General features: G+C 43.4%; 1 protein-coding gene across 5 annotated transcripts; it reads right to left on the reverse strand.

Moving 5' to 3' along the window:
* Positions 1–2,855: 2,855 nt before the first annotated feature.
* Positions 2,856–26,446, reverse strand: klhl13 (kelch-like family member 13). 5 transcript variants are annotated; one of them, XM_086012737.1, is made up of 10 exons: positions 26,367–26,446; positions 25,419–25,479; positions 25,194–25,264; positions 15,885–15,956; positions 12,285–12,426; positions 11,919–12,051; positions 10,998–11,194; positions 9,945–10,740; positions 7,323–7,436; positions 2,902–3,853 (listed from the first exon to the last, which is right to left on the reverse strand). In XM_086012737.1, exons 3-10 carry the CDS (start codon positions 25,244–25,246, stop codon positions 3,366–3,368), a joined length of 1,995 nt encoding a protein of 664 aa, XP_085868863.1. In that variant the 5' UTR covers positions 25,247–25,264; positions 25,419–25,479; positions 26,367–26,446; the 3' UTR covers positions 2,902–3,365. The 5 variants fall into 5 exon arrangements, with proteins under 5 accessions (XP_085868862.1, XP_085868859.1, XP_085868860.1 ...); XM_086012733.1 differs by lacking the exon at positions 15,885–15,956 and having other exon boundaries at positions 2,896–3,853; XM_086012734.1 differs by lacking the exons at positions 15,885–15,956; positions 25,419–25,479 and having other exon boundaries at positions 2,896–3,853.
* Between the last annotated feature and the right edge of the window lie 383 nt (positions 26,447–26,829).

Below are 26,829 nucleotides of genomic sequence, written 5' to 3' on the forward strand. Positions count from 1 at the left end.
TCAGAGGGTCAAAGGGAAATTCTCTCTTATTTCGAGTCCGCAAACGACTGCTTACTTGACTGACGGCTACGTCGGGATGCATCGACTTGAAGGGAAAACGGCCTGCGGGGCCATCAAAGCGGAAATGATCTGGATGGCAAACGTCACCGCGCAGCAATAACGCCTCATAAACACGAGCTCCGCCGTGTGTATTATTTATTCTTCTGCATAGATGCATGAAAAGGATTAACCGTACAAAGTCCGCCAAGAGATGCTCCGGTTTGGAAGCGCAACAACGCTTTGCAAATTTGAGGAAGCGAGCCGCGCGTTGACAATCAAATCTAGGTCCGTGGCATGGCCAGATGTTGAAGAAAAACAAATCCCAATTACCGATACCACCTCTGGCATCACCGCGCGCGCGCACACACACATATGCGCCGCAATCCATCTGGTGTTGGAAGCAGATATGAATCAGGGCCGGAGTATTCACTCCACATTCACAGGGGAGCGAGAGCCCGGGTGGAGCGCAAAAACCCGACCTATGAATAGTCACGACAGAGTTTTAATAAAGGCATGTAAACATTTCAGAATCACGGGGTTGATTCAGCGCATAAAAGAAATGAAAACCGTTATGCAACGGGAGCAACGTCGGGATACTTTGGCCGCCTGCCGTCGGCCAGGGATCAATAGCCATTAACGCCGTTGCGCGCGCAGTCAGAAGCCAGCCAGGATCTGCATCCCCGCGGAGCGTTTCAACGCGATTGGGGCGGGGGCGGGGCGGAATGCCGGAGTTCCCCCAACCCACACCCCCCCCCCCCCCCACCCTTTCTCAGCGCTGTTACTGAGATATGCCTCCTGACTGACAATGTCATCAGGGGCGCTCGGATGTAAACACACCCAGCAGGCTGGACGATCTGGGTCACTTCCCGGCTGCACGGCGAGCCAAATGTGTGCGAGGATGTCGAGACATACACGCGCACACACACACACACACATGTCGTCATTTGGCAAAACGGGCCACCAGTGGTGATGAAATCCACCAAGAAGCGCAGGTAGTAAAGATGATGAAAGGAGGATGTGACGACTTTTTTTTTTTTTTTTTTGGGTGGGCTCTAAGTTCTCTTCTCTTGAGGGCGCATTGTTCATTAAAAGACAGGCGCCATCGTGCAATATTGACACTGGCTTGCACAAACTTTGGGATTTAGAGGAACTCCACAGACTGCGACTATGCCGTTCCAATTCCGGCAGTTGAAAATGAAGAGTTTTTTTTTTTTTTTTTTCTTTGAAAGTGCCCACTCGTTCCCTCAAAGAGAGGGCTGCACAGCTCGGACTCCGCCGTGTGCGTTGCGCGAACATGGATTGGATTGGCGAGATAGTAATCGACATTTTCATTCGCCAGCCTCCGAGCGCGAGTGTGATGTCGAAGGGTGAACAGTGCGAAGGTGTCCGGCGTCGTCGTCGCTTCCCTACTGAAGTGCTTCTGGTGTCGTCACCTCATTCGACTTGCTCTAATATGATAATCCCTCAAAGGAAAATTAATTTTACACGCTGCTATATGCTAATTTTCCCCAAAAGTGGTCCTGCCTTTCACTACTATTATAATTTACTGTGCATTTTTGTTAAAAGTGGAAGTCAACACCGAAAATGTCTTTACAATAATACGTTCTATGCGCCTCCAGTAGTCCAAACACAGCATTATGATTAATATTGCTTTTGTAGAATATGAGTAAAGTCTCAGTGGGCGGCCATTTTGTCACTTGCTGTCGACTGAAAATGACATCATAGTTGCTCAGGGCTCAGATAACGACCAATCATGACTTGGCTTCAGAAAACAGGTGAGTCATGGTCGGTCGCAGGTGGATTTTACCGCTTATCTCATGTTGCACAAACGCAATATTAATCCGAATGCCGTGTTTGGACTAGTGAAGGTGAACATAGAACATATTACTGCAAAGATTTTTTTGGGGGGGCCCTTTAAACTTAGTTTGGCAACAGGCGAACGTTTTGACATCGAATGGAAGAGCATTTAATTGTTCTGTCATTATACATCATAGGTGGAAAAAATACAAGATTTGTAGTACACATATCATTTTATGTCAACGTTAAATTGGAAAGGGTTACCTGTCTGATAGAGTGTAGATTCGTGTTGTCAAAGCAATTTCCAGAATGTGCCACATCGTTGGCATGATTTTCCCCAGAGGACCGTTGACTGTGAAAACAATATCACAAGTCACATCATCATATTACACACAACTATTTTGGCAACGGGTAAGAAACAATTAAGTGGAAAAAAATTTTAATTCAGGAACAGATTTTCTGCCAAAACGAAAAGTACAAATTTATCAAGAAACAAAGTAGACACAGTAGAGTATTGGTTTTAATGGGCCACAAAGTGATGCAATGGACCAAATGTGTCCCCCCCGGGCCTTGATTTTGACACTTGTGGTTGAAGCTGGCGCAAGTGTACCTAATATTATGCAAATCTATTCTGAGCACAACAGGCCAAAAAAACGAAGGGGAATCAGAGGCAGGACAGTAATGTGCTGTAATGGGAGTTTAATGAGGATATAACTGTGTGGACCAAACTCACCTGATGATTACACAAACCTTTTGTTCCCGGTAACAGTGTGAAGTGCTCGTCTCGGACACCATATGTTGCTATTAAGGACTTAATCGACCGCGAGCAGGTGGGCAGACCGGGCGACGCTTCCGTCTGCCAGCAGAGAGAGAGAGAGACAGAGAGAGAGAGAGAGTGCCAGTTTCCAGGTAACGCCGGTGAGCGGATTGTTTACACCAGCAGTAAACAATCAGCAGCTGACAGGTGGCGTTGCTGGGAATCTTACCAATCAATCACAGTGAAGAATCTGAATCTGATCCAACCGAGCAATCCCTTAACCGGTAATGATGCCACAAATGTCTACTTTGAAAACCGTCTTTATTAAATTTAGAAAACACCACTTTGTTAACAGCTTTGTAGCAATCGCAGGAAAGTAAAACCGAAGGAGTGCTGTTCGGGCGGGCCTGGCACAGAGCCCTGAGCTCTTCCTGGTAACCTTCTCCGACCGCAACGCGCCTGGAGACATACGACAGGCGGAAAAAAAAATCAGGTAGAAAAGTTGATTTGCAAAGTCCCTTTTCACGTCAAGGTACTTCATGACACAATATAAACCGAGTATGCAACACGAAGGTGGAAAATCGGTTGGCGTTAGCGTAGCGGTGCGTGGCTTTAGCCGCCTGAGGGGCTTCTGCACAACTGAGGGACGCCGTACTGACTTAGTCCGAAAAGGAAGTGCAAACAATGTCTATATGCGTTTGTTGGGGAGTTAAGGGTTATGGGGGCGTGAGCAAAACAGCACCCCCCCCCCCCCCTCCCCCCTCATCACTCATCAAGGTGCTGAAAGCGGTGACTCTCTGGACGGCGACCCTGACATATCTTCGAGCGGGAACACCGTGAGCGTGCAGGCTCGAATCCCGCCGAGCGACTCGGGCAAGTCAAACACTTTGTGCCACTCGTCTTTCTCGGGGTCGTACTTCTGAACTATTTCCACCATGCAGCGATTGTTCCACGAGTATCCGCCCACGACGTAGATCTTATTCTCAAACACGGCCACGCCCACGTCGCTCTGGCCTCGCAACATGGCGGCGATAGGAGTCCATAAGTCCAGGGCGGGGGAGTAGTACTCGCAGCTGAGCACGTCGTCGTAGTCGCTCGTGCCGCGGAAGTGGTTGCCGCCGATGACGTAGAGGCGGTCGCCCACCGTGCACATGCAGTGGAGGCCGCGCACGGTGGTCATGGGCGCCTTCTGAGTCCATTTGTCTGCATCTGGGTCAAAGCACATCAGCTCCTTCTGAAAGGTGTCGTGAGTGATGCCGCCTGCGGCGAGAAGGGAGGGCTAATTAGCCGATCTGACTCATTCGCTCTCTCGCGCGTTGGTACGCGGGCCAAGCAGATGGAAAAATATGATCGCATTCAGTGGAGGCAGAAAGGAGGCGGGGGGGGGGGGGGGAACAAACAAAAAAAAAAAAAACGAAACAAAACTCAAGTCATTTGGCATTCACTCTCCAGTGAACTGACGACAACAAAAGGGCCACAATGTGCTCACGCAAACATGCACAAACAAGACGGTAGACGTCGAGACGCACAAAGCTGAGGCAAAGTGGGGAGGAAAGGGGGGGAGAAAGAAAAAAAAAGAAAAAAAAAAGAAAAAAAAAAAAAAAAACAGGACATGTCTACAGGGAAGGCTTAAAATAAAGAGGAACACAATCCCAGCATGCATTTGGGTAGAAGCCAGCCCATCCCCGCCCCGCTCCGCACCCCCCCCCCCCCCCCCCCCCCCCAGGCAGAAAGACCTCCAAGCGAGAGCAGCATAAGATTTGCAGTGAATCTACAAGCAGAAAGCGCTTCGGATGCTGCCCACAGATCGCGTGCGCGCTGGATTGAAGAAGCCTGAGCCGCCTTTTGGGGTGATGCGATGCGGCGCCCTACTCAAATGATCAAGTCAGACTTTCTTTCAACAACTGGCCCACACACTGAAGCCGCTGGGGACAATTCCAGATATCATTCAGTCTTGCCATTTTCAACTGCCAATCAAAAATGAAAAAAAGTGAACTGTTTCTACTGTTATTATCCAATCGCATCATTTCCAACTTTTTTTTTTTTTTTTTAAATGGACGCCAGTAAACAGAAAACGTTCCTCCACAAACATAAACACACACTTCACATTGTCGGGTTCAATTTTAGGCCGTCAGCCTAGAATTTATGAGCTCTTGTAATAAATTAAAAAAAAAAAACAACAACCCTTTCAAAGACACCACCAGAATGGCTGATTTTATATAAAAGTGCCGTACAATCATCCTTTCGCATCTCCTCAGTCAGCCCCACTACTTGCTGGAGGCGTGTTGTGTGAAAGCCAACACTTAACCTCAAGTAACCTCCAAGAAGAATCAGCCATTTCACGGAACGGCTTCACAAATCTCTCATCGGATGATTACGAACGTTAAATCATGAAAACCGGTCATTTGGGTAAATTTACCTACTGGGGGCCGACAAAGTAAAGCGGGGGTGGGGTGGGGGGGGGGGGGGGGTCTCGACCCGCAGCCCCTCGCTGCTCCACTACCTCGCATCTCCGACTGCGTCACGCCGCTCGAGCTGTGACGCTTCGCGGGCTGAGTGCATGTGTCAGGTTCATCCAGCTGACAGAATACCTTCAGACAGGCCGAGCGGCGCGCGGCCATACAACGGGAGCTGATCCGCTGTGACAGAGCAACACGGAAGTGCACTTCAAGCGTGGATCGCCCTTGCACGCCGGCTCTAATCGCCCCACGGGACCCCAGGGCGCCGCGGGGGCCTCAGTGCAAACAAAATTCCCGCTAATTGGCATTTACCCTGCCTTTTAGCATTGAAAGCCCCGCACTAGATTAAAGACTTTTACAGCAGCGGGATTTAAAATCTAAGGTTGGTGACTTTCAAAATGAGACACTCCAAATCCTCCTCATCATATGCACCTGCACAATCTAATTAATTTACTGTCTGCTAACCACTCGCCCACCGTCCCACCCACGATCCAGTTTAGTCCTCTCCCAAGAAACAACAACCTGCAACGATTCTGATCTCCCTGATGCTCCGTAGCGTTTATTTTAAAATCCAGCTACGCTAAACACGAAGGCATGTCGGATGCATCCGACGAAAACTTGGAAGCAAAGTGCAGGCTGAAAAAACAAGCGTTGCTCAAAACAGTTCTCAGGCTCATCATGTATGTTGGTGAAAGAACGCCGTACCCGCAGCCAGTACGGATTAACACAGAGGATCTTCCATGTGACACCTCCCACACAGACTTCATCCAGTTATCATCACCTCCCCACTTTCCGTTGTAAAAAATTTGCTCAGGATTAGTCACACAGAGAGAAACTAGGGCTCATCTCCATAGCGCATGATATGCTGTTTTCAATCCCATAAAGTGAACAACTACCATGTGACACCCAAAACGAAGCAAGCGAAAAGACCAACGCGGGAGTCCATCATTAGCCAGCAAACCGATTTTAAAAAGATGAATCCGTTTAAGGGCCTTAACATGTCTCAAAATGAAGTCAGTCTCTTGCTTTGTTTTGCGTCTAAGGGTTCTGTCACATCTAGCTTTACAAGGCGATAATTCAATATCGGTATGCATCGTGATAGTCACGTGATCGGTATCAACAAAAAATGCCTTCGATAAAACGTGAGGTGGGAAAAAAAAAAAATCTGAAAACATACCAGGCAGTGCGCAACAGGCCTCCGAACACGAACAAGCGCTTACACCGACGAAGAAGAAGCCGCAAAACCAACGAAGAAAAGGCATCCAAAACAACGAAGCGGCACTAAACCAGCGACGTGCATGCGCCACGCTCACGCGGAACAAGAGTGGCGTAACTTCGTTCAAATAAATGACCAGTCGACTGAGTACGTTAAGACGATATCATGCATATTAACCCGATTAAACACCTCCGGACGAAGACGCGGGGTACAAGTAAAGAGTTTCATCTTTGGCGTGCTAGCTAGTGTTAGCCATGTCCGACGCAGCATCGTCAAAATCTGGCAAGTAAAACATGAATAGACGATGGCATTAATGAGAAAAAAATCTCGCGGCAGCGAGCACCGACCCGGCGATGGAAAGCGAGGAATCGTCCAATGCCTTACCAAGAGCATTAAAACGCTGACATTTCGAGGAAGTCATCGGACTGTTAAATAATTGACTCGGGAGATCAAATGGGTTCATTCCCATAAAGGCATATTAAGCAAAGCTTCTGTCGGGCAAATGCGTCGTATTAAAAGAGCAGGTGTTAAAAAGCCGCTGATAAGCAGCGAGCAGAGACTTGAAGCCGCTGTCGTCCCTGGCGTGCCAAGAACCTCTCAATGAGGGATCCTCCGAAGGCTGGCAGTCATGCACTCAATCTGCCACCGAACCAATCTCTCATTTGCGTTCCAGACGTTCGGGTTCATCACACAATACAACGCAAACAATCTCGCAACAGGTTACGTCATGCTGCGTTGTACTTCGTAACTTTAGGTCATTGTCAACTCCATTACGGCCAATGTGCACCTTTGTGTGCGTTGGCCTTGACCAGGGTACTACTAAACTACTATTGTGAATGCACTCTTAGCCTCCCCGCGCAATTTAATCAAGAAAAAATGTGGAGCGAAAAGAAAAACAGAAAAAGGGTACCAAAATGGGAGTTCAGAAAAACTACATTGAAAACGGTGACGAAAAACATTTTTCGGCTTTGAGGACGAACAGATCTCATTGGAAATAATGATGTGTTTACAATGAGGAACTCAATTGTAAACTGGTTGCATGGTCACAACTTACCTGAAATATACATATAGCCACCATACACTGTCCCGGCATGTCCGTAGTGCGGCTCATTCATTTTGGCAACGTACGTCCATTCATTCGTCCTCGGGTTGTAGCACTCCACAGTAGCTTCGAGACGACCAAGGGGGGGGGGGGAAAGGGAACGTATTAGTATAAAGTAGGTCAAGACACAACTGAGGAGGACAAACAGCAGCAAATGAGGCCTTGGAGGGTCTCAGCGTGGGAGCTGAAAGCACAACTTTAAAACGCGGGCGGCGCATCCTAAAAAACACATCAGCAGGGAGCAAACAGGAAATTGGAAGATAGTAAGATTGCGCAATCATTTCTGTCAAAGTCCCCGAGGATGTTTTTGTAAAATCGGCAACGATCTGGAAACGAAACCATGTGATTCATGGAATGATGTTAGCAGGTAACTTTGACAGGGAAGAAGGGTTGTTCTGCGAGTTTGCGCAAACGCGTGTGTGCCGCTACAGTAGTCTTCATAGCACGAGAATTAGCTGAAAAGCTCTACAGGGTATCGAAAAACAGCGAAGTTATTGTTAGACATAGACCGCTATGTTTTTTTTCAAGTCCGATACCAATTATTAGTAGTCAAGGAGGCCGCTAACCGATATTAGGGGCCGATATTCATTTTCACTAAAGCAAAATATTGGTGTCAAAATAAAAATAAAAAAAATCTCTGAACTTTGTTTAATCGTCTTTGACCATATGTTTATTGAACAATGTTTCAGATTTGCATAACGTTGATTTGAAAAAAAAAAAAAAAATCATTTTTATAAATGTTTGCGAAAAAGAGATATTGTATTGTATTGACTTCAAATAAAAACAAAAAGTGCATAGTGTTCCCAGGGTCAGTAGAATCTCTTATAAAGTTCACTGAATATTAAATAAATACTTTCTTGAAGTTAACACTCTTTTAAATTGATTTATTATCAACCATCAGATTTAAAAAAAAAAAAAAAAAGGCCAATACCGATTTTCGTCAAAACACCGAATGTCAGCGCCGATAATCAGCCCGGCTGATAATTGTTATATCCCTAGTTATTGTTATCGTTCCTTACTAGCAATGCGTTATCTGCATAAACAAAAAAAAAAAAAAAAAAAAAAAATGGCAGCAGCAGGCTAGGAAAATATACACAATTCTTACAATATTGTCTCTGCAATGATGAATACTGACCAGTATCAAGACAACACCAGGCTATTTATCAAACAACAACATTTAATGATGCATCTTTTACGGCTTTTTAATGACAGAAGAAAACTAGGAGAAATAATTCAATTAGTGCAGAGATTTACTGGAGAATCGTCTCCACCCCGCAGGCAAGCAGAGGGTCTCTCAGTGGGTGGGACGGATGAATACTTTGCCCACTCATCATTGGTCATTAAAAGTGACCTTGAGCTGTGCACATAAGTGTACAGTCACACAATTGAAGAAATAAAAACAGATTGAAGTGCAAACCCTCGAATACTGGAGATTTACACCAGAACGTTCTCTTTGCTGGCATGCTTTCAAGTTATCAGATGAAAAGGTCTATTGTGATTAGAGTGACCTTAATAGCCTGCAGGGGTTTTTTTTTTTTTTGGTTTTTTTTTCCCTCCCTCCCCTCACAAATCTTAATGGAACCAGTGGGCAGCCGGGAGACAACTGGCGGTAGAGAATCGAGCCACAGGATTTTTGTGACCTTCAGATTTGGCCCAAAACACAACGGGGACAGAACACGGTAATTGGATCGGCAAGCGACAAGTGTTCTGTGTTGGCCGATTAGTCCTAATAATCTCAGGGGATTAAGAAAAGAGGCAAGAAAAAAAATAAATAAATAAAAGCAAAGAGTTTATCTTTACAGATTGCTTTGTTGGAAAAGAGCACAAGGCAAAAAAGAGAAACTGACTTATGATCACCAATAGAACAAGAACCTTGCTGACTTGGAACACTCTGCTTGATAAAGAACTATAAGAGAAGGTCATAAAAAAAAAAAAAAAAAAAGAATCGGATTTAATCCTAAAAGACCATTAAAAACAATTTCCAATGACCTTAAAAGACTTCCATGGAAACCGGTTACAAAATTCTTACTGTGCTATTTTGCCTACCTAAATGCCTAAAAATCTGGCCAAACACCCAAATTAAACAATGTGGTTCAAAAGAACATCTTTAAAAAAAAAAAAAAAAAAATCGGATTACATCACTGGAAACGAAACGAGGAAAATGCCTTTGTTTCGTTCCAACTCATTGACACAATGGTAGGAGCGCCAGGAAAGAGTAAACTGAGGACTCAAGATACAATTGTAACATACAAGGTTGAGGCGCTGCCCTTTAGTCTAATTATGCGATCAAAAAGATGACTGCCTCAAGGGTGGCCATTTTCTAAAACGTCAATTCCGATAGTGGGTGGTGAGACTTTGTACTTGCATACGGGCTCCGTTAGGAACACATACTGAAGATGTTGACTGAAGATGATTAACTCATAATTTGGGGTATTTTCGCATTATCGGTCCATCCCTAATCTTATCAGACCGCTTCCTTTTTGAGTCAAGTGTCTAATCTTGCGCAATATTTAGCACATATATTTGCCGTTTTCGATAGAAGGGAGGAAAGCGTGGAGGGAAAAAGAAACTCACCGAGCTCCCCGGCCGCATTCCTCCCGCCGACAGCGTAGAGGTGTCCCTTGAGTGCGCTGAGGTGGAAGAAGGTCCGCTTCTCATTAAGGCACGCCACCTGCATCCACTTGTTGTAACGGGGGTCGTAGCGGAACACCGTGTCCACTGCCGTCTTGCCTTTGGTGTCATAGTTGCTTTGGCCGCCCACCACATAGAGGAAGTTGCCAATGACCGCGATGCCGTGTTGGTAGCGGGGAGCGTCCATCGGCGCCAGCGCTTTCCATTCGTGCGCCTTCTCGTCAAAGAGACGCAGCTCCTTGCTCACCACGAGCTGCTGCCGCAGGACGCCGCCCAGCGTGACCAGGTGGGCGCTGTCCGAGCGGATGGCTGTCCGTTCCGACTGCATGACCGGCTGCATGTAGGGCATCATTTGGTAGTTGCTGGCTTCCAGGAGGAGGTTGACGCACGTGTTGTCCGTGCGCATGAAGTCCACCGTCTGGACGTGATTGATGAGCTCCTGCGGGTTCATGAGGGGGAAGCGGATGTTCTTCATGAGTTTGGAGGCGTAGTCCATGCGGCTGTCTTCGTAGCGTAGCCAGCGGCAAGCGGCCTTGAAGAGGTCCAGTTCGGTGCAGTGTTTCAAGCTGTTGCTGGACAGCACAAACGCCAAGCGCTCAAACGGCAGCTTGACAAACTCGCCGGTGCCCAGAAGTGAGGGGAAGTTTTTCAGGATGAAATTGTTGACATACTTGTCCACCTCGGTGAGGTTGTACGTGTTAGCGATGCGGCCCACCTCGACGCAGTTGTCGAGGGAAACCTGCAAAACGGGAAACTTTTTTTTAAAAAAAAGTGACATTTTAAATTTTTTCCACACAACTAATTTAATAAGAACGACTGCTTGGGCAATTCTTGTCATTCATTCATTCAAAAGATCTGCAGTGATCAAGTGCTTGATTCCCCAAGTGTGTTTGAAAACTAAAAGTCAAGCTAGTTTGACTTCTGTGGATGAGTAAAAATCCAATATTGTACCGTACACTTGGTGAAAATGTCTCGCGTGCGCACCCGCTTGCTTACCCCGGATATAAGAAAGACCTTGCAGAAATCCAACACCGGAAGGATTTGTAAGAAGCTGGCTGCCTCGAGTGTGTCTTGCAGATTCTCCATGTTGAGCGACAACTTGGCTGTGTAGATGAAGTCGATGATCTTCTTCAGGCCTATTCGGTTAACTCCGTGGAGCTTGATGCACATTAAATCCTGCTCCTTCATTCCACCTGCATCAGGGCAAAGCGGAGGATCAGCAAAAAGTAGACGCTGCCACGCAACTAATACATAATCTTCTTTGACTGTCGGCTCTGTGAGCAGCTGCATCCACGCAATGTTTTAGTCTGGAGGATAGAGAGTTAGAATTTGGTTTTATCCATGCATCCAACAAGAATATGACTCTTACCTTAAAAAAAAACCCCACATTTGCTTTGAATATAATTTCACGCCGTACCTTAACTCATTCACTGCCAAACATTCTCAGACCTTCTTACCGTAACGTTTGAAAAAAAAAAAAAAAAAAAAAAAAAAAAAAAAAAAAAAAAACTCCTGGGATTGAATGGCTGGACTGTGAAAAGACAAATAAATACGTCAATGGCAGTGAATGAGTTCAATGTTGACGTTTGCGGTCCGTACAATTCTGCACCTCAGCGCGGCTAATTCTTAATGGCTTGGCATTCGGTTTCTCACAATGGCGTAGGATGTAAGCGCAAGGTCGCTCTTAGCGGAACAAGTGATCGTGACATAACTGGTACTATTTCACAGCACGGCTGCGCTTGTGAATAAGAGGGGGGGGGGGGGGGGAATGCTTTACTTGAGAACACAATCGCAGAAAAGAAAAAAAAAAAAAAAAGATTATGCATCCATTCAATGAATCATCGATGCACATCCCACACACAAATTACAGCAGAAAGACACAGGGGGAGCACATTTTCTCAGTCACTTCTGACCCACCTGTGAACATGGCTTTGAAATAGTCCGAGGAAGAGGCCATCATCGCCCGATGGACGGGGAAGGCTTCGTCGCCATCGCCAGCTACCAGCGTGACATCGCATAGCAGGCCTTCTATCCTAAGCTGGTCGAATCCCTGCGACAAAGAAACGACAGACGTTACCGTGAGTATGTCGTCTCAGTCGACAAGGAACCCCGGTCAATACATACTCATGAAAATTGATCAACCGTTCTAAGCTTGTAATTCTCATCATAGAGAGTATTCAATATTTGGCACAATCAATTTCTGAAAAGGGTTGCGATAAACCGTGGAGAGAATTATTCTGTTCTCATCTCAAGGCGAAAGCCGGGACTGAATGGAGCTCTCACCTGAAGAACCACGGAGCTGTGTGTGTTGCTTGTGAAAAAACGCGTGTTTCCAGTCTTTGATGCCTGAAGGTGAGCACAGATGCCCATATCACCGTAGCCCAGAGCCACTTTCATGTGAGTGTCGTCGTCCTCCACGAGGGATCTGCGAGAGGGAAGGACAATTCGCTTTTACTCGTCGCACGTGTATTTCCACAGTCAAGTTCAGCTCCGCGCGGAGGCAGTTTGTAAATTAGTTTAGAGGAAATGATCTTCCTCTAAATTATCGCCAGCAATCTTCTTTTGAATGCAAAAAAAAAATATTAATTGCAAAACTACCCTATGTACAGTATTTTGGGACATTGGAAATTGCAAAGCGCAACAAGCAAAAGTGGACTTTTGTGCATGAAAGACACCACAAAACAAAATGTACTAAAAATGACCAGTTATTACGGAAAAACGTCAACCCAAACATATTTTCTCCAAGGATATGTTCTATGAAAGCCCACTAGTTGAAACACGGCATTCTGATTAAATTTGCGTTTGTGGAATATAAATTAAGCAGTAAAATGCACTCCTTTTTAGCCATCTCTGGGGGCGGCCATTTTGTCTTCTGTCGACTGAAAATGACATCACAACTGCTCACAATGACCAATCGCGGCTCAGATTCAGAAAACAGGTCAGCCGTGATTGGTCGCTGTGAGCAGTTGTGATGTCATTTTCAGTCGACAGAAGACAAAATGGCCGCCCCCACAGATGGCTAAAAACGAGTGGATTAACACTTATTCCACAAACGCAGAATTAATCAGAATGCCGTGTTTCAACTCGCGGGCCTGCTGGGAAAATATTCTTGGAAAAAAAATATGTTTGGGTTGACTTCCGCTTTAAATTTTAAAAAAAACACTCACACTTTAAATCGTGTTTTCAATTCAATACATTTTGGTCAATGAATAAAATTCAATTTGTTTGTGTGTCTATTTAAAAAAAAAAAAAAGTTTCGTTGTCCTTTGGGCTACTAAAACAGATTTGTGCCATTAGCAAAAAAAAATGCAGTTATGATTTCAAGCTAAAATTTGAGCTGACAGTCACTGGACTTGTTCCTAAAATCAAGGTGGGTATATTGGACCGTTCAAACTATTATTATTTTTTTTTGCCAACTCAAGCATTTTCATAAAGATGTCAGCCATTCCTGCCCTGTCTGCTACTTCAGGGATAATCCCCGTTTTCCTTCCACTGCAGGAACGAGTGGAGACTGTAAACTGCAAAATCGATTGATCCCAAATCATGACCAATTTATTCAAGGGACATAAATGAAGAGACCATTCACAAAAGAAGAACAACGGAAAACAATCTATTCTTGCTTATGATTACTGATAAAAAAAAACAACGGTGAAATATCAAAGACTTGTGCTCGCGGGTATGTCAGATGTTTCCTCTGGGGATCAATAAATGGTATCTTGATGCCAAAAAACCGTCCGGCCATCATGTGAAAATCCTGCTTAGAATAAGATGAAGATGACCTTCTGCAATGTTTAACTCTTCACATTTCCCCACCACGGATCAAAAACCTTTGTTTGATTGAAGAGATTTGTCGTTCATTTCCTTGTGATGTGTCTCTAACCTTTTGCTGACCTTTAGACTTGGACATAAAAAAAAAAAAATCATCACAGCAAAAAGACGGAGCGAGACCATAAAAAAAAAAAAAAAAAAACATTTAACACATGCATAATTCTTAGGGGATGAACCATTTCCATTTTGTAAATGTACTGCGCATATAATTCATGCCCCGAAACGGCGTAGCGGCAAAGTGGCCAAAACCAGGGCCAGCCGTACCGATTTGACATTTGCACCATCCAGGACATCTGCATTGCAGCCTGTAATAAACTGCGTGGCACCTAAGGGCCGTGACCATGACGTCAGTGCGTGTAAATGAGTGGTGCATTACAGAAACGCAGCTTTGAACAAAAGCAAAAAATAGAGCGAACATGTTCAAACGACCTATGTGACTTTTTCCCCCCCCTTTCTTAGCTGCTCTCCAGAGGCTTCTTGATTGCCCTCTTTTGTAATGCGTAGTGACATTTTTGTGTCTAGACTCAGGCAAGAAATTAATGAGTGCAAAGTGCAGAGCTGTGTTATGCACAAAGGACATTATTAAACAACTGGGCCCGGACAACATTGAACTCGATTTTAGAATTAAGGAAGAAGGTTTCTTGAGACGTTCTTTTTTTTTTTTCTTTGTAGTAGAAATTTTTTTTTTTTTTTTTTTAAATGACGTTCGCATGTGAGGCTATTTAGCAAAAAAAAATATTACCCCTAAAAGAGTAAGATAAAGTATCGGTCTATAAGTGAGTTTCAAAGAGCAACACTAATGTAGATATCAGCTGCTATCAAGCTCCCGTGAGCAGACAGGCAGTATTTTTGAAACAATGAAGACGTCCGTTTATCACCAGAAGGAATCCCTTACAACGGGCCTTCTATCTGCCTTATGTGGAGATTTATTCACACCTTCAGCGAATGCGTGCTTTAAAAAAAATATATATATATTACAGCTATTCTCCACCGGATAAAGGATGATGGAATTGTCAAGGGTATCCCCACACTTTAAACGTTGGTTGGGCTGATTTTGATCAAATATTGTGTTACGAAAAATGTTTGGCACAGCATAGCAGCGGTAAATCTGTCTCAAACAGGCTCGCAGTCCCTAAGCGAATAAACGTCAAACGTGCGCTCCCGTGCGCTTTGTGCAAACTGTATTTAATGGTTTTGAAAGCAGAGCGCTTCCGGATTTTTTTCACAGGCTATTGACGAACAATATAGCTCACCGCGGCGTTCGATTAGCAGGTGTGTGTTGACAGAACACATAAAATAAAGGAACAAAGAGATTGAATTGTACGATTGTGGTTTCAGAGGCACGATAGCAACAATACATTTTTTTCGGAGGTCTCGGCAACCAATTAGTGCTTACCGACGCAAAACCATCCAAACGCGCGAACAAATCCACAATCGACAAATATGTGGGCATGAAGTCCAAAAGCAATGTTACTTTACGGAGCTCCTAAATATGAACATGAAAATAGACATTTCATAAAACACACAGGATTAAAAAAAAAAAAAAACGATCACTATCAAACACAGTAGAAATTACAGCGGTAAAACAGCGGAACCTCAAAGGCTGAAGAAAAATGATTTGAGCTCTTAGCAACTTTGCGTTATTAGTAAATATTCAGTGCCAGCGACTTTTGAATTTCATTCATCCCTAAATACATTTTTTTAAAACTTCAACATGAGGACACCATCTTGAAACTGTTTGCGTTCAACCTTTGTGGTTCCAATGTTACAAATAACGATGGGCATGTGAAGGACAAACAACTGAGCTGATTGCCGCTTGTTTTATATTCTACAGGGCTATGGAACGGGAAGACTAATGGGAATTTATCCAAAGCAAAACAAAAACACACCAAACGGATGTCACTGCTACCACTACTCCATGGAACCGCTTTTGTTTCTTGGAATGAAGGTGAAGGGTCACACAGGGCGGCGAGAACAAGCTAGCAGGCTTTGACACCGGCACTGCGTAAAACTCACAGTGATCACAATCACAGGAAGGACACCATTTACATTTACCCTGTCAGGTGGTAAGGCGGACAGGCAGCGACGAGGGAGTGGTTTGTCCACACCACAAAGGAGTGTTGGTGGCTGCCGGAACGAAACACAGAAGACAACAGCTACAGCATCCAACGGCGGTTGAACCCAAGTGGAGTTGATCTCCACTCATTAAAGCGAAAGTCAACCCAAACATTTTTTTTTTTTTTTTTTTTTTTTTTTTTTCAAGAATATGTTCCCATTAGGCCCACTAGTTGAAACACGGTATTTTGATTAATTTTGCGTTTGTGGAATATAAATTGTAAGGTTTTAGCCATCTCTGGGGGCGGCCATTTTGTCTTCTGTCGACTAAAAATGACATCACAACTGCTCACAACGACCAATCACGGCTGACTTGCTTTCTGAATCTGAGCCGTGATTGGTCGTCGTGAGCAGTTGTGATGTCATTTTCGGTCGACAGAAGACAAAATGGCCGCCCCCGGAGATGGCTAACGACGAGTGGATTAACACTTATTTCACAAACGCAATATTTATCAGAATGCCGTTTCAACTAGTGGGCTTGCATCGAACATATTTTTGAAAAAAAAAATGTTTGCGTTGACTTCGCCTTTAAGAGTGTCAGCCTTTTGTCATATTTGCTCATGCTCTGCAAGTTGGTGTCTATTAGTGATGATTATAATGAGACGGATTATTGGTTCGGCTCGTATGTATTACAGGCAAGACAAGTTAAAACAAAGTCAAAAGGACTATTATGGAGAAATGCAGAGAGGAAAACGCGAGGCAGACTGCGACGAATAAATAAGTAGTCCCCGGACTCCAGCAGATAAACAAAAGCGATCACACATCATTTAATGCTTCAGGGAACTTGTTTGAAATATGTAGTAAGGCTCTGCATTTGGTGCTGCTCATTTGGCTTGCAGAGTTGGCAACGGACATGATCCGTTCACATTAGAAGTCGCATTTGTTCTTGTCATGCGAACGAGTATATAAAAAGATTGGATTAAAAAAAATAAATAAAAAAAAACTAACAAAAAGAAAAACAATCGGAATTGGGCATCACGCCCTGCAGTGTGAACGTAGCCTAAGGCTCTTATTTTGTAGGTCCGGTTGCGATTGTTAACTGAAATAACTCGTATTTACCAATTGAAGTTTGAAGAAAAAAAACAAGTTAAAGAAACCACTAAAAAGTGCGAAGGGAAATGAAGAAATGAGTAAGGAGGGAATGAAAGTGGCAGTCTATCAAATCCCCTTCATGTCAGAGGAAAGCTTAAAAACATCCTTCTACCAGTGACAGTTTAAGAAGCTAAAGTCAACTTGGCTTTTCCGCGAGATGACAGTGGCTCTTGAAAGATTCATAGGAATAGCTTTGCGGTCTTAGCTAGCTGCGAACCAATAGGAGCGTCATGAAATCATTTAGTTTCGACTGGAAGGCGTCTGACAGACAATGTTGTGCTCCGTAAAACTTCACCCCCGCCACCGGGGACATGTATGGAAGAATCTAATTGAAAATGCTTTTGATGAATGCTTCACGTTTGTTCAAGGACATCCGGAAAGGCTTCTCATCAAACATTCTTGTTATCAGTTAAAGGTTTGTCAACTACATGACAGGATGGAAAAATGGGAAAGTAGTGTTGAGCGCTATCTTAGCAATCCCACAGTAATAAAAGTAATACGCCCCCAAACTCATTTGACTTTCACAGAATGCGTTGAGTGTTCATTGACTACAAGAACAATTTTTTTTTTTTTTTTTTTTAATAACGCAGCATCTCCAGCCATACCTTCCAGAGCCAGAACAAATCCCGGCTCGGAATAGCAACAATGCAAATGTGGTGGGATAATGCAGTCAAAGATCTACTTGACACCTATGTCTCTTTCAATACATTAAAAAAACCTATTATCCTCATTATTACTATTGGCGTAACAAATTGTCCTTACACACGCTGCTTTTCAACACGATTCCACCTGCTTAGACGGCGAAGACACACTTCGCCCATCTGATAAACCGATAACTCAATACGCTAACAATTCAGCGAAATTGCAAAGCGCTTATTTGCTCCTGACGCACAAAGGCAGCTAGGTAGAAAAAAAAAAAAAAGAAAAAACACACAGCCTTGCAGTCTTGTTGATAAATGTTCTGTCTCACAGCTCTATTCCAGCAAACAGACCTTCAGTCAGACTGCATTTAGTGAAGTACAAACTACATAGCGAACACATAGGCAGATTGCTATCATGAGAATGTGCCTCATCATCTTGAATTCAGACAATTTATCCCACTGAGAAACTAAAACATATACGTCCAAAGAGTCAATTCCTCAACCAATTATGAGAACACTAAACCAGAAGAATAAATCCTGAAAATCCTGAAAGTCCTAGCATCAAAACCATTCAACGCATCACTCGAGGCAAAATACGTTACAACATATGATTTAGGAGTTTGCCATTTACAGGCAACTATTTACAGTTCATTTACCAAAAAATAAGTGTTGTTAGTTGTTAGTATATTAAAATTTGGTACGCCGAAAAACAAACAAAAAAAAAAAGTATAAGTGCATGGGCAATCAAAAGGAAAAATGTTTCTAGCTGAACCACAAATGGTTAAGTGGGGAAAAAAGGCTTGCGTGTGGGCGGCGTAGACAATCTGTCAACATAGCACAAAATGCTAAATCAACCTCACGGCGACTGCAGCAGGAAGAAAACCCAGAACAGGACGCGCACCACTAACAAAGACACAAGGCGACTGAAATAGTACTTTGCTTAGAGATACTTTTACGTTTTTGTTTTTTTTTTAGGAACAGATACGAGCACAAGTTGTCACTCGACCACAACCGCAGGAAAACGTCTTGACAATGATGCGATGCTACAAATTTTGGCGGTGCAGAGTAGCAGCGTGGGGACGTAATTGCTTGACAAAAATCTCGACTGGGGAAAAATGCGCAAGAATAATGTCAACCCAGAAAGTAAAGAGATGATTAACACTCCGAAGGAGTGTGATGATTGCGCACGGGGCGACAAAACTCACATGACAACGTGTAAAAGCTGTAATATTGATGATGATCTATTGGATTTAGGTCTGGGTTCTGGATGGGCTATCGCTTTTTGTGCGAATTGTGTTTGTATCGAAAAATTGTGCTTCGTTTTTTTTTTTGATTAAAAGGAAATTGTTGTTGTTGTTTTTTCTTAATTAGATTTTATTTCCACATCAAACAAGCGAGCTATGAAATCAGACGACCATTTGCTGTGAGGCGTTTAGTCATTCAATTCAATTTCAATTTAGGCCATATCTGCCAAAAACATTGCAACTAATTAATCTGAATCACTTCGTCATGAAAAAAAAAAAAAGTGTTTTATTTCTTCAGTGGATGTGAGATTCAAAGTGAAATTGATAAGAAAAAATAAATAAAAATAAAACAATCCTCCAGCTCTTCTCGAGTCTGATGTCAGCTGTCGAGTCAACAGCATTTGGATTATTTTTGGAAGGCAGATCATGTACATGTACTTTGATTAACAGATCAAAGAACCCAGGTTGGTATTGAAGCGGGTTTCTGAAACTGCGCGAACCGTTTGCCTGAGTGACTGCCAAATTCATCTCGAGCGCAGGCACAAGACATTCCGCCGCAGTACGCGTCTGACAGACACTTGAAAAATGTCTTGCGGGAAAAACCTGTCAACTGTAAAGCCTTTGTGTATCGTACGATGATTGGATTTGCCCACATTGAGCTAGTTAGCGGAACAAAAACTAGCACGTATTCAAAAGCCTAGCTGTGGATATAACCTTTACCCTAGCAGCATGCAGTTATAAATATCACTGAAGCCTCAAGGGCTCCACAGTAAAGGACCTGCAAAGAGCGACGTTTCCCTGACCACAGAGTAACCTATAATTGGGGGCCCGATATCAACCTACCCAAAAACACAGCTTACAATAGACACGCTTGAAAATAGCGAGCCGTTCTGGTGAGACGGGGTGAGGTGGAGCCTCGGGGCTTGACATGCTTGGCTTGCCAGTGTGCGCGCACAACCGCCTTAACAAGACACGCAAACGCCCTCCCCAGCCACTTGCGTGATCTTGATGAGACCTCGTGCAGCATGCGGGCCACTAAAAGATACTCCGGCCGGACAACTGCTGAAATCTCGCCGTGTTTGTTTTTCATGTATGTCATAGAGGTGACTGAGTCTTAAAAGTGCGCTGAATGGAGAGGAACAAACAGGAAAAAAAAAAAAAAAAAAAAAAAAGACAGACAGGCACATATTTCCTATTAAATATACTGGAAAGGAAAATTAAAGATATGACAAGATTAGAAAGTGTTCTTGATGATGATGATGATGATGTGCGGCTGGATGTTTGATCTACAGACTATTATAATAAATCTGGGTGGGGGTGGAAAAGGACCAGGGCGGAGGCCACTACTGTGGCAAGCTTGTATATCTGAACAAGACAAGTCCAACCATCCATCCATCCCTTACCTATTCATTTGTTTCAAATGTAGGGAGAGAACTTGTGGTATTTTCACTCCTAAATTACCAACATTAGTCAAGACTCAAGTCTTAACAGGGAATGTGTGTATTATATCTGTCAAAATTCAAGACACTTCACACTGGTGATACTGGTGTAAAATGAACATACAGTGGGGGGGGTTAATGCAATATCTTGCGGTGCTGAGTTTCAAGATCACCAAATTAAACTCGTAAGCAGCTCAAAATAAAATCTGTGCAATAATTGACGATTGCATAAATCCACTTTGGGCAAACAAAAACAAAAAACAACAACAAAAAAAGGCCAATGTAATTACCCAATAGGTCGCCTAGCTTGCGTTGAAATGACTGAAACCCACATTTTCACTCTTTCTGCACCAGAATTGTGGTGAATAGGAACATTAGTGGAGAGCTGATGAAAAGAAGGCAAAAAGAGAGGCTGGCAAAAGGTTGTGTGAAGACCTTCTGGTCTACCCTCCCCCCCCTTCTAGAACAGTAGCGGATGACAATAGCTTCTAAACCGGGGCAAGCCAGACATCCCGACAAAGGCAGACTCCTCCCAAGCCGGCCAGTCCCCGTTTCCAAATAAATAAACAAGAGGCACAGGGAGACGGCAAAACTCGTGGACGCGGTTCTCGCAGTGCCCAGACGAGCAGCGAAAGGAGCGTTGCCCAAAGCAGCATGCCAGAGAAACACTAAACGCATGCCGGACAGGGCTAATCTCATGAAACGCTCCACCCCGCAATCGCATTTAATTAACCCCAAACCGGAACCACGAATAAATGTGAAATTTCCCAAAAGTGAGAAAACAAACAGAAATGCCCCCAAATCCACATTAGCGCTCGATGAATGCTTTTACTCACATGTAGGCAGGCGAAAGCGGTGAGGACCGGGACGTCTTAAGGACTGGCACTGGGAATTTCCAGCTGACAGGAGAACCGCTTTTCCATTTCAACGGCATGTTGTTGTCACCAGAACGGTGCTAGAGCAATACCAACGGCAAAGAGCATTTCCATGCGAAGCTTCTCAATGCAGTCTTCCATACCACTCCTGCCCACACCATTTAAGGGGGAGGGAGAGCGGGCGGGCGGCGGCGGCGGCGACAGAAATACACGGGTGGAGGCAGTGCGGGCTACAGGCAGGGTTGTGACATTAGCGGCAGCGCCAAGAAGCCAATAGATTGCATCCACCGCGACTGCTCGCCTCGCTGCATAAGCGGCTGCCTAGTGGTAGGAGGGGGTGGGGGGGAAAGGCGCTCAGCCTTCCAACGGCTCGTCAAGTGTAGCTAAGCAACAGTGCCACCTTGTTAGCGCAGTTGTGATTACCGCTACGGTCATGCTATGGCATTCTTTGGAACGACACAGGGATGCATAAAACACGATAGCGCTGATCCTTCGGAGTAAAGTTTTGATATTCTATTACATACAATTTCAAAGTGGCAATAAAGTGGGATCTTTAAGGTGGAACACAATTTTGTTGCGGCATGACGAGCAATCTCCAATGTGTTCGGATCTCGGGAAACTATGGGGTTGGTTTTTTTTTTTTGTTTTTTTTTTTTGCATTGTTAATTTTTGAAGGCAAAAAAACATGACCACTCAGGAACATTCGTAAATGGTAAACAAAGTGCACTTATGTAGCGCTTGATTTTCATCACATGTTTACAAAGTCATATTGACTTATTCAAATGGAAGCATGAGAGCGTACACTGCTTAGCTTTATTATTATTAGCTTTATCGACTGACTTTTTAATCGTCAAACAAAACTTTTTTTTCCTCAAGAGTATGTTCAATGCAGGCCCACTAGTTGAAACAAGGCATTCTGATTAATATTGCGTTTGTGGAATGTGTGTTGATCAGCAAAATCCACCCGTTTTTAGCCATCTCCGGGGGCGGCCATTTTGTCACTTCTGTCGACTGAAAATGTCATCAGAGCTGCTCGGGGCTCAGGTAACGACCAATCACAGCTCACCTGTTTTCTGAAGCTGATCAATGATTGCTCGTTATCCGAGCCCTGTGCAAGTGTGATGTCATTTTTCAGTCGACTGAAGTGACAAAATGGCCGCCCCCTGATATGGCTAAAAACAGGTGGATTCTGCTGCTTAATTCATATTCCATGAATTTCATATTCCAATGTTTCAACTAGTGGGCCTATGTAGAATATTTTCTTGAAAAAAAAACAAAAAAGAAAAAAGTTTGGATTACTTCCAGGCGGTCGATTGGAACGTAGCGTGCACATAGCTTACACACATGTGCACCCCCCGCATAGATACGTCACACATTCGGACACGTGTGTGCCATTCCAACATTCCTCTCTGACGACAATATGCTATGACCCGTTTCTGACACGATTTCTAAAATTCTGATTCGGCGTTCATTTTCAACGAGACGTAAATGCAATTTTTTTTAATATACAGAGGTGGGCGTGCCTCTGTATAATGGCTATTGCAAAAAGCACAGGGGCAGCTGAATTATACCCAATATGCTGCTCAATTATGATATGAATATTTAATGACAACATTTGCTGCGCTTCTTCATTAACATTCCAAACTCGAAATACATCACATCACATGCGCTACTGTCAAATCTACAGAACTGGACACAGGACACTGGCGGTCCGCAAATATTCCACTGTCGCCAGGTCAAGAAAAACTTTGCCGCCCCATCTGTCATCCCCTCACTTATACCAGAAGTCATACGCTGACTATCGGCTAAATATAGCCAGCTGTAATACTACAAAGCTCTGAACTTTTCACGTAACAAGCCTTGGATGCCTTTTAGAACTCTGGTGACGAAAAGGTTGCGCAACAATTGAAGCTCAACAGTACATACGCATTTTGTTCAACATGACTCAACCATGCACTTTTCCATTAAAAAGAACCCCAAAAAAAAAAAAAAGTGAAACACATATTCAACAACATATTAGCGTCTTGACTGAAAAATAGACTAACCAGCCACGTCATGACAACACTGTATAATGATATCCAATAGAAGAGCTGTGTCAAAAACTTGATAGAGGGTTGAATACTGTTCCACTTTGCTAAACGCTGTGAAGAGACAAATTAATTTAACAATGTTAATTGTTGTGGTTGTGGTTGCAAATGCGAAAACTCTACTACGCCATACTGAGAGCTATTCCTAACATGTTTTTTTTTTTTTTACTACGATGTAATTAGTTGAGGTAATCAAATTATTTGACACAGCTCTACACCACGGCAAACCACAAGCAAAATAAACATTTTTTCACAAGCACCTCTTTGACAGTGTCAATCAAAACTGAGGATTGTTACAGTTGCAAAGGCAATTTTATTTTTAGATTCAACTTTATTATCGGATGTAATTACATTCTCCGAGTGGACATGAAGTGGCATTTTCACTTCTCGTAGGTGCAATTGCCATGTGTTCCGATATAATTGTATTCCATATACTGAAGTGGGCCGCAATATTACATTACCATATTATTATAATGCCTCCAGAGGGAATTCAATTCACACTGCAATATATTAAATGTTGCACACCGCAGAGAAGCAGACGCCGTTCATGAAGGAATGCCAGGAGAGAGGTGAGAGCGATTTGGCATGCACGCAGTGACTGTACCCTTGAGCTCAGGCTATGTCATGTGCCTTGCTCAAGCACAGTAGTCAGGACGCAGACCAGCACTATCACCATTAGATAGCAGCATTTTTTTTTTTTTTTTTTAAATATTTTTGTCCGCAATGAGACTCAAACCATGACTATTTTGTTCCAAGTCCTTACGGATGAGCTACTTCTGGCAGTGGAAGTGCTTGAGTTTTTTTTCTGCGTCCATTTTCCCACTTTTGTGAATGGAGCCGGAATTTCACCAGAAACTAACTCGCCGATCACTGGCAAGATCGGAAATATGTCTCGGAGCTGGTGTATCGTCGATAAAGGAAAAAAATGGAGGAAACTACTGAACTGCAACCAGCACAGACGCTGTTGAATCAGACTTCACTAGTTTGCTGTGAAAATAAGTTTAACATGATGTCAGCTATTGGGAGCCAGTGTTTCCCACAGATTTGAAATCTACTTGGGTGGGTGGCTGGACGCCGATGGGGGTGGGGCGATTTTTTTTATTTTACTCTTCACATCGTGCACTCTAGTGAATTTTCAGAGGAAAAATTGTCACCGCAATGTTAACGTTACATGTGGTGTCCATCTACGGTCGCGACACGTTTTGTTTATATATATATATTTTATTTTATTTTGTTATTAAATTCACTTGAAAACTTCTTGGGTGGCCTGGAAGCTGAGCTACAGCCGCACAACAAGGTGACACTGGGACGAAAAGACAGAAAGAGAACATGCCAGTATAACTTAAAAACAGCAACCAATTAATTGTTAATTTCTCAAGATATTTTTGTCAAAATTCCCCAATCTGTCGGTTTTGACTGATATTACTTTCCATTTAGACATCTCAGTTCTCTCTAAAGCAGATACTCTTTGGCCAATAAGAGTATTATCAGTCATGTCATCACAAATGTATGTAAGAAAATGATATTCAAAGGTTGGAAAGCATTCCGTAAGAAAATAAACCCAGTCACTTTCCATCAAGCTATCGCTATACATTTGTCCAATACTTTTGCAGGAGTGGCTCTTAAGCATGGCCCTCAACTGCAGCATCTTAACTCCTAATCAGGTATTACCTGATTAACACCTCTGATTCCACATGAAAGCTTTTTTCTCCAGATGGTATGACAGACTTGCAGCCGGAATACACTATACTTTGTCATCAACCTGGTGTCATAACTCGATTGCATCTACCTTTACTGAGGGTGCCATTTAAACTCTCTCAAATAAAGTTTCAATCACTTGTTGCTAGTTGTGTAATAGTGTTGCACATTACCTGTCATGCTGTGCAATGGGCATTGCGTCCCCTCTGTGCACAGGGTGCTCCATACCCTTGCCAGGCCACACCTTTTGAAGCAAAACAAAATATTTTCAACCAACATCATATTTCAACATCATTCGACAAATGGTCCATCAAAGCGGCCAGGGCAACATTTAAGAAAGAATCAGTACAAATGTGAATATTGCAAGTGTTAACCCATGTTTGAATGCCTTAATTTACCTGATGGCAACTAGTTCAAAGAATTCCTTCCACACAGTCACTTATCCTGAAATTAAAAAGTCTGACAGGCAGACAAAATTCCGTTACAATCCAGATTTCGCTTTCAAGTTTGGAAATACTGTACTCATCTTGACAAGTCAGTGCGAGTTGGCAGTCCTTCAAGTCATCTCACGCTGAAATATGCAATCTTACTTTTCTTGTTTTAATCCTAACTCTAAATATAGGCTAATTGAAGCTAAAGTTGAATTGAAGCATCTCTCTGTTGTCTTGCTTCAAAAGCGCCAAATCCATCATCAATGGAAACGGCTCGTGTAAATTGTAACGCGTCAAAGGGACTCCCAACATAACAATATTAAAGTTTTTTACCTTTCACTGGCGCAATGCAACGTCTTGCAAACGCAAGGGAAGTGATTGTCATGCGTGAAAAGGGAAAGTGCCCAAATGAGTTAGCCAACTTGTTTATGAGCAAAGGAAACTGCCGTTCGAGCTGGACGATGTCAACGAGTCGATTGAAACAATACATCGTCACATGAGCAGCGCTGTCAGGCTACAACAAATCGCATTTTCCGGTCATTTGCGGTGAACGTTGCCACCAGCGAGCAGGCTAATGCTAACAGCATAGCTAAGCTAACTCGTCAACGTTTATTATTAGCTAGCGCAATATACATTAAGAACAGTCGACAGTGATGTTGCCAGTTGTGTTTACTGGTACCTATTCTATATGTAGTAATTTGGTAGTCTAGAACTGTTAAACAAGCTTGATCTTAACGTGAGTTAGTTGGTCGCATAGTTAGTTGCTACTTGGTCCGGTTGATTTGCCTCGACCAATTAATAGGCGGACTGGTTGTCAACCTGTTGTCTGCTGAATTGAATATGTTCGATAGTCAATTCGATTATGGTATGTGTGATAAGTATCACTCTATCAACTTTAAATGATAAATTCCATACCTTCAACGACGAGGTAACGCTGACTGATGTCCTTGTTTTCCTTCCAAGCCCTCAAATCCACTTAGAGCATTGGAGCCGCCCATTGTGTTTTAGCCAATCGGATTATCGCTTACTGGCAAAGCACGACCATCCAAACTTTTCATTGGTCAAATAGTATGGCAATCTTTTCTTATTGGCTCAAAACTTCCGTTACTAAATACAGTGTTTCTCATGAGACAGTCTCACCCATTTGCAAAAGTTGATTCATTTTATTATTAAGCTACAGATCAAAGCGTAACATGACACATAGGAGTAACTACATTTTATAGTCAACACGCGGAAAGTCTCATGTATGTGACATCTGACAGTGGAACAAGAAATGTTACTCACTTTTACTTTGAAAATCAGATACGCAAACCACCTATGATTTTCAAAGTAAAATAAAAAACTCTACTGGGCTAAAATGCAGTGTACTTGAGCCGAC

This window comes from Filicampus tigris, chromosome 17 (genome assembly GCF_054856515.1).
Source record: "Filicampus tigris isolate MCC_2025a chromosome 17, RoL_Ftig_1.0, whole genome shotgun sequence".
NCBI lineage: Eukaryota > Metazoa > Chordata > Actinopteri > Syngnathiformes > Syngnathidae > Filicampus > Filicampus tigris.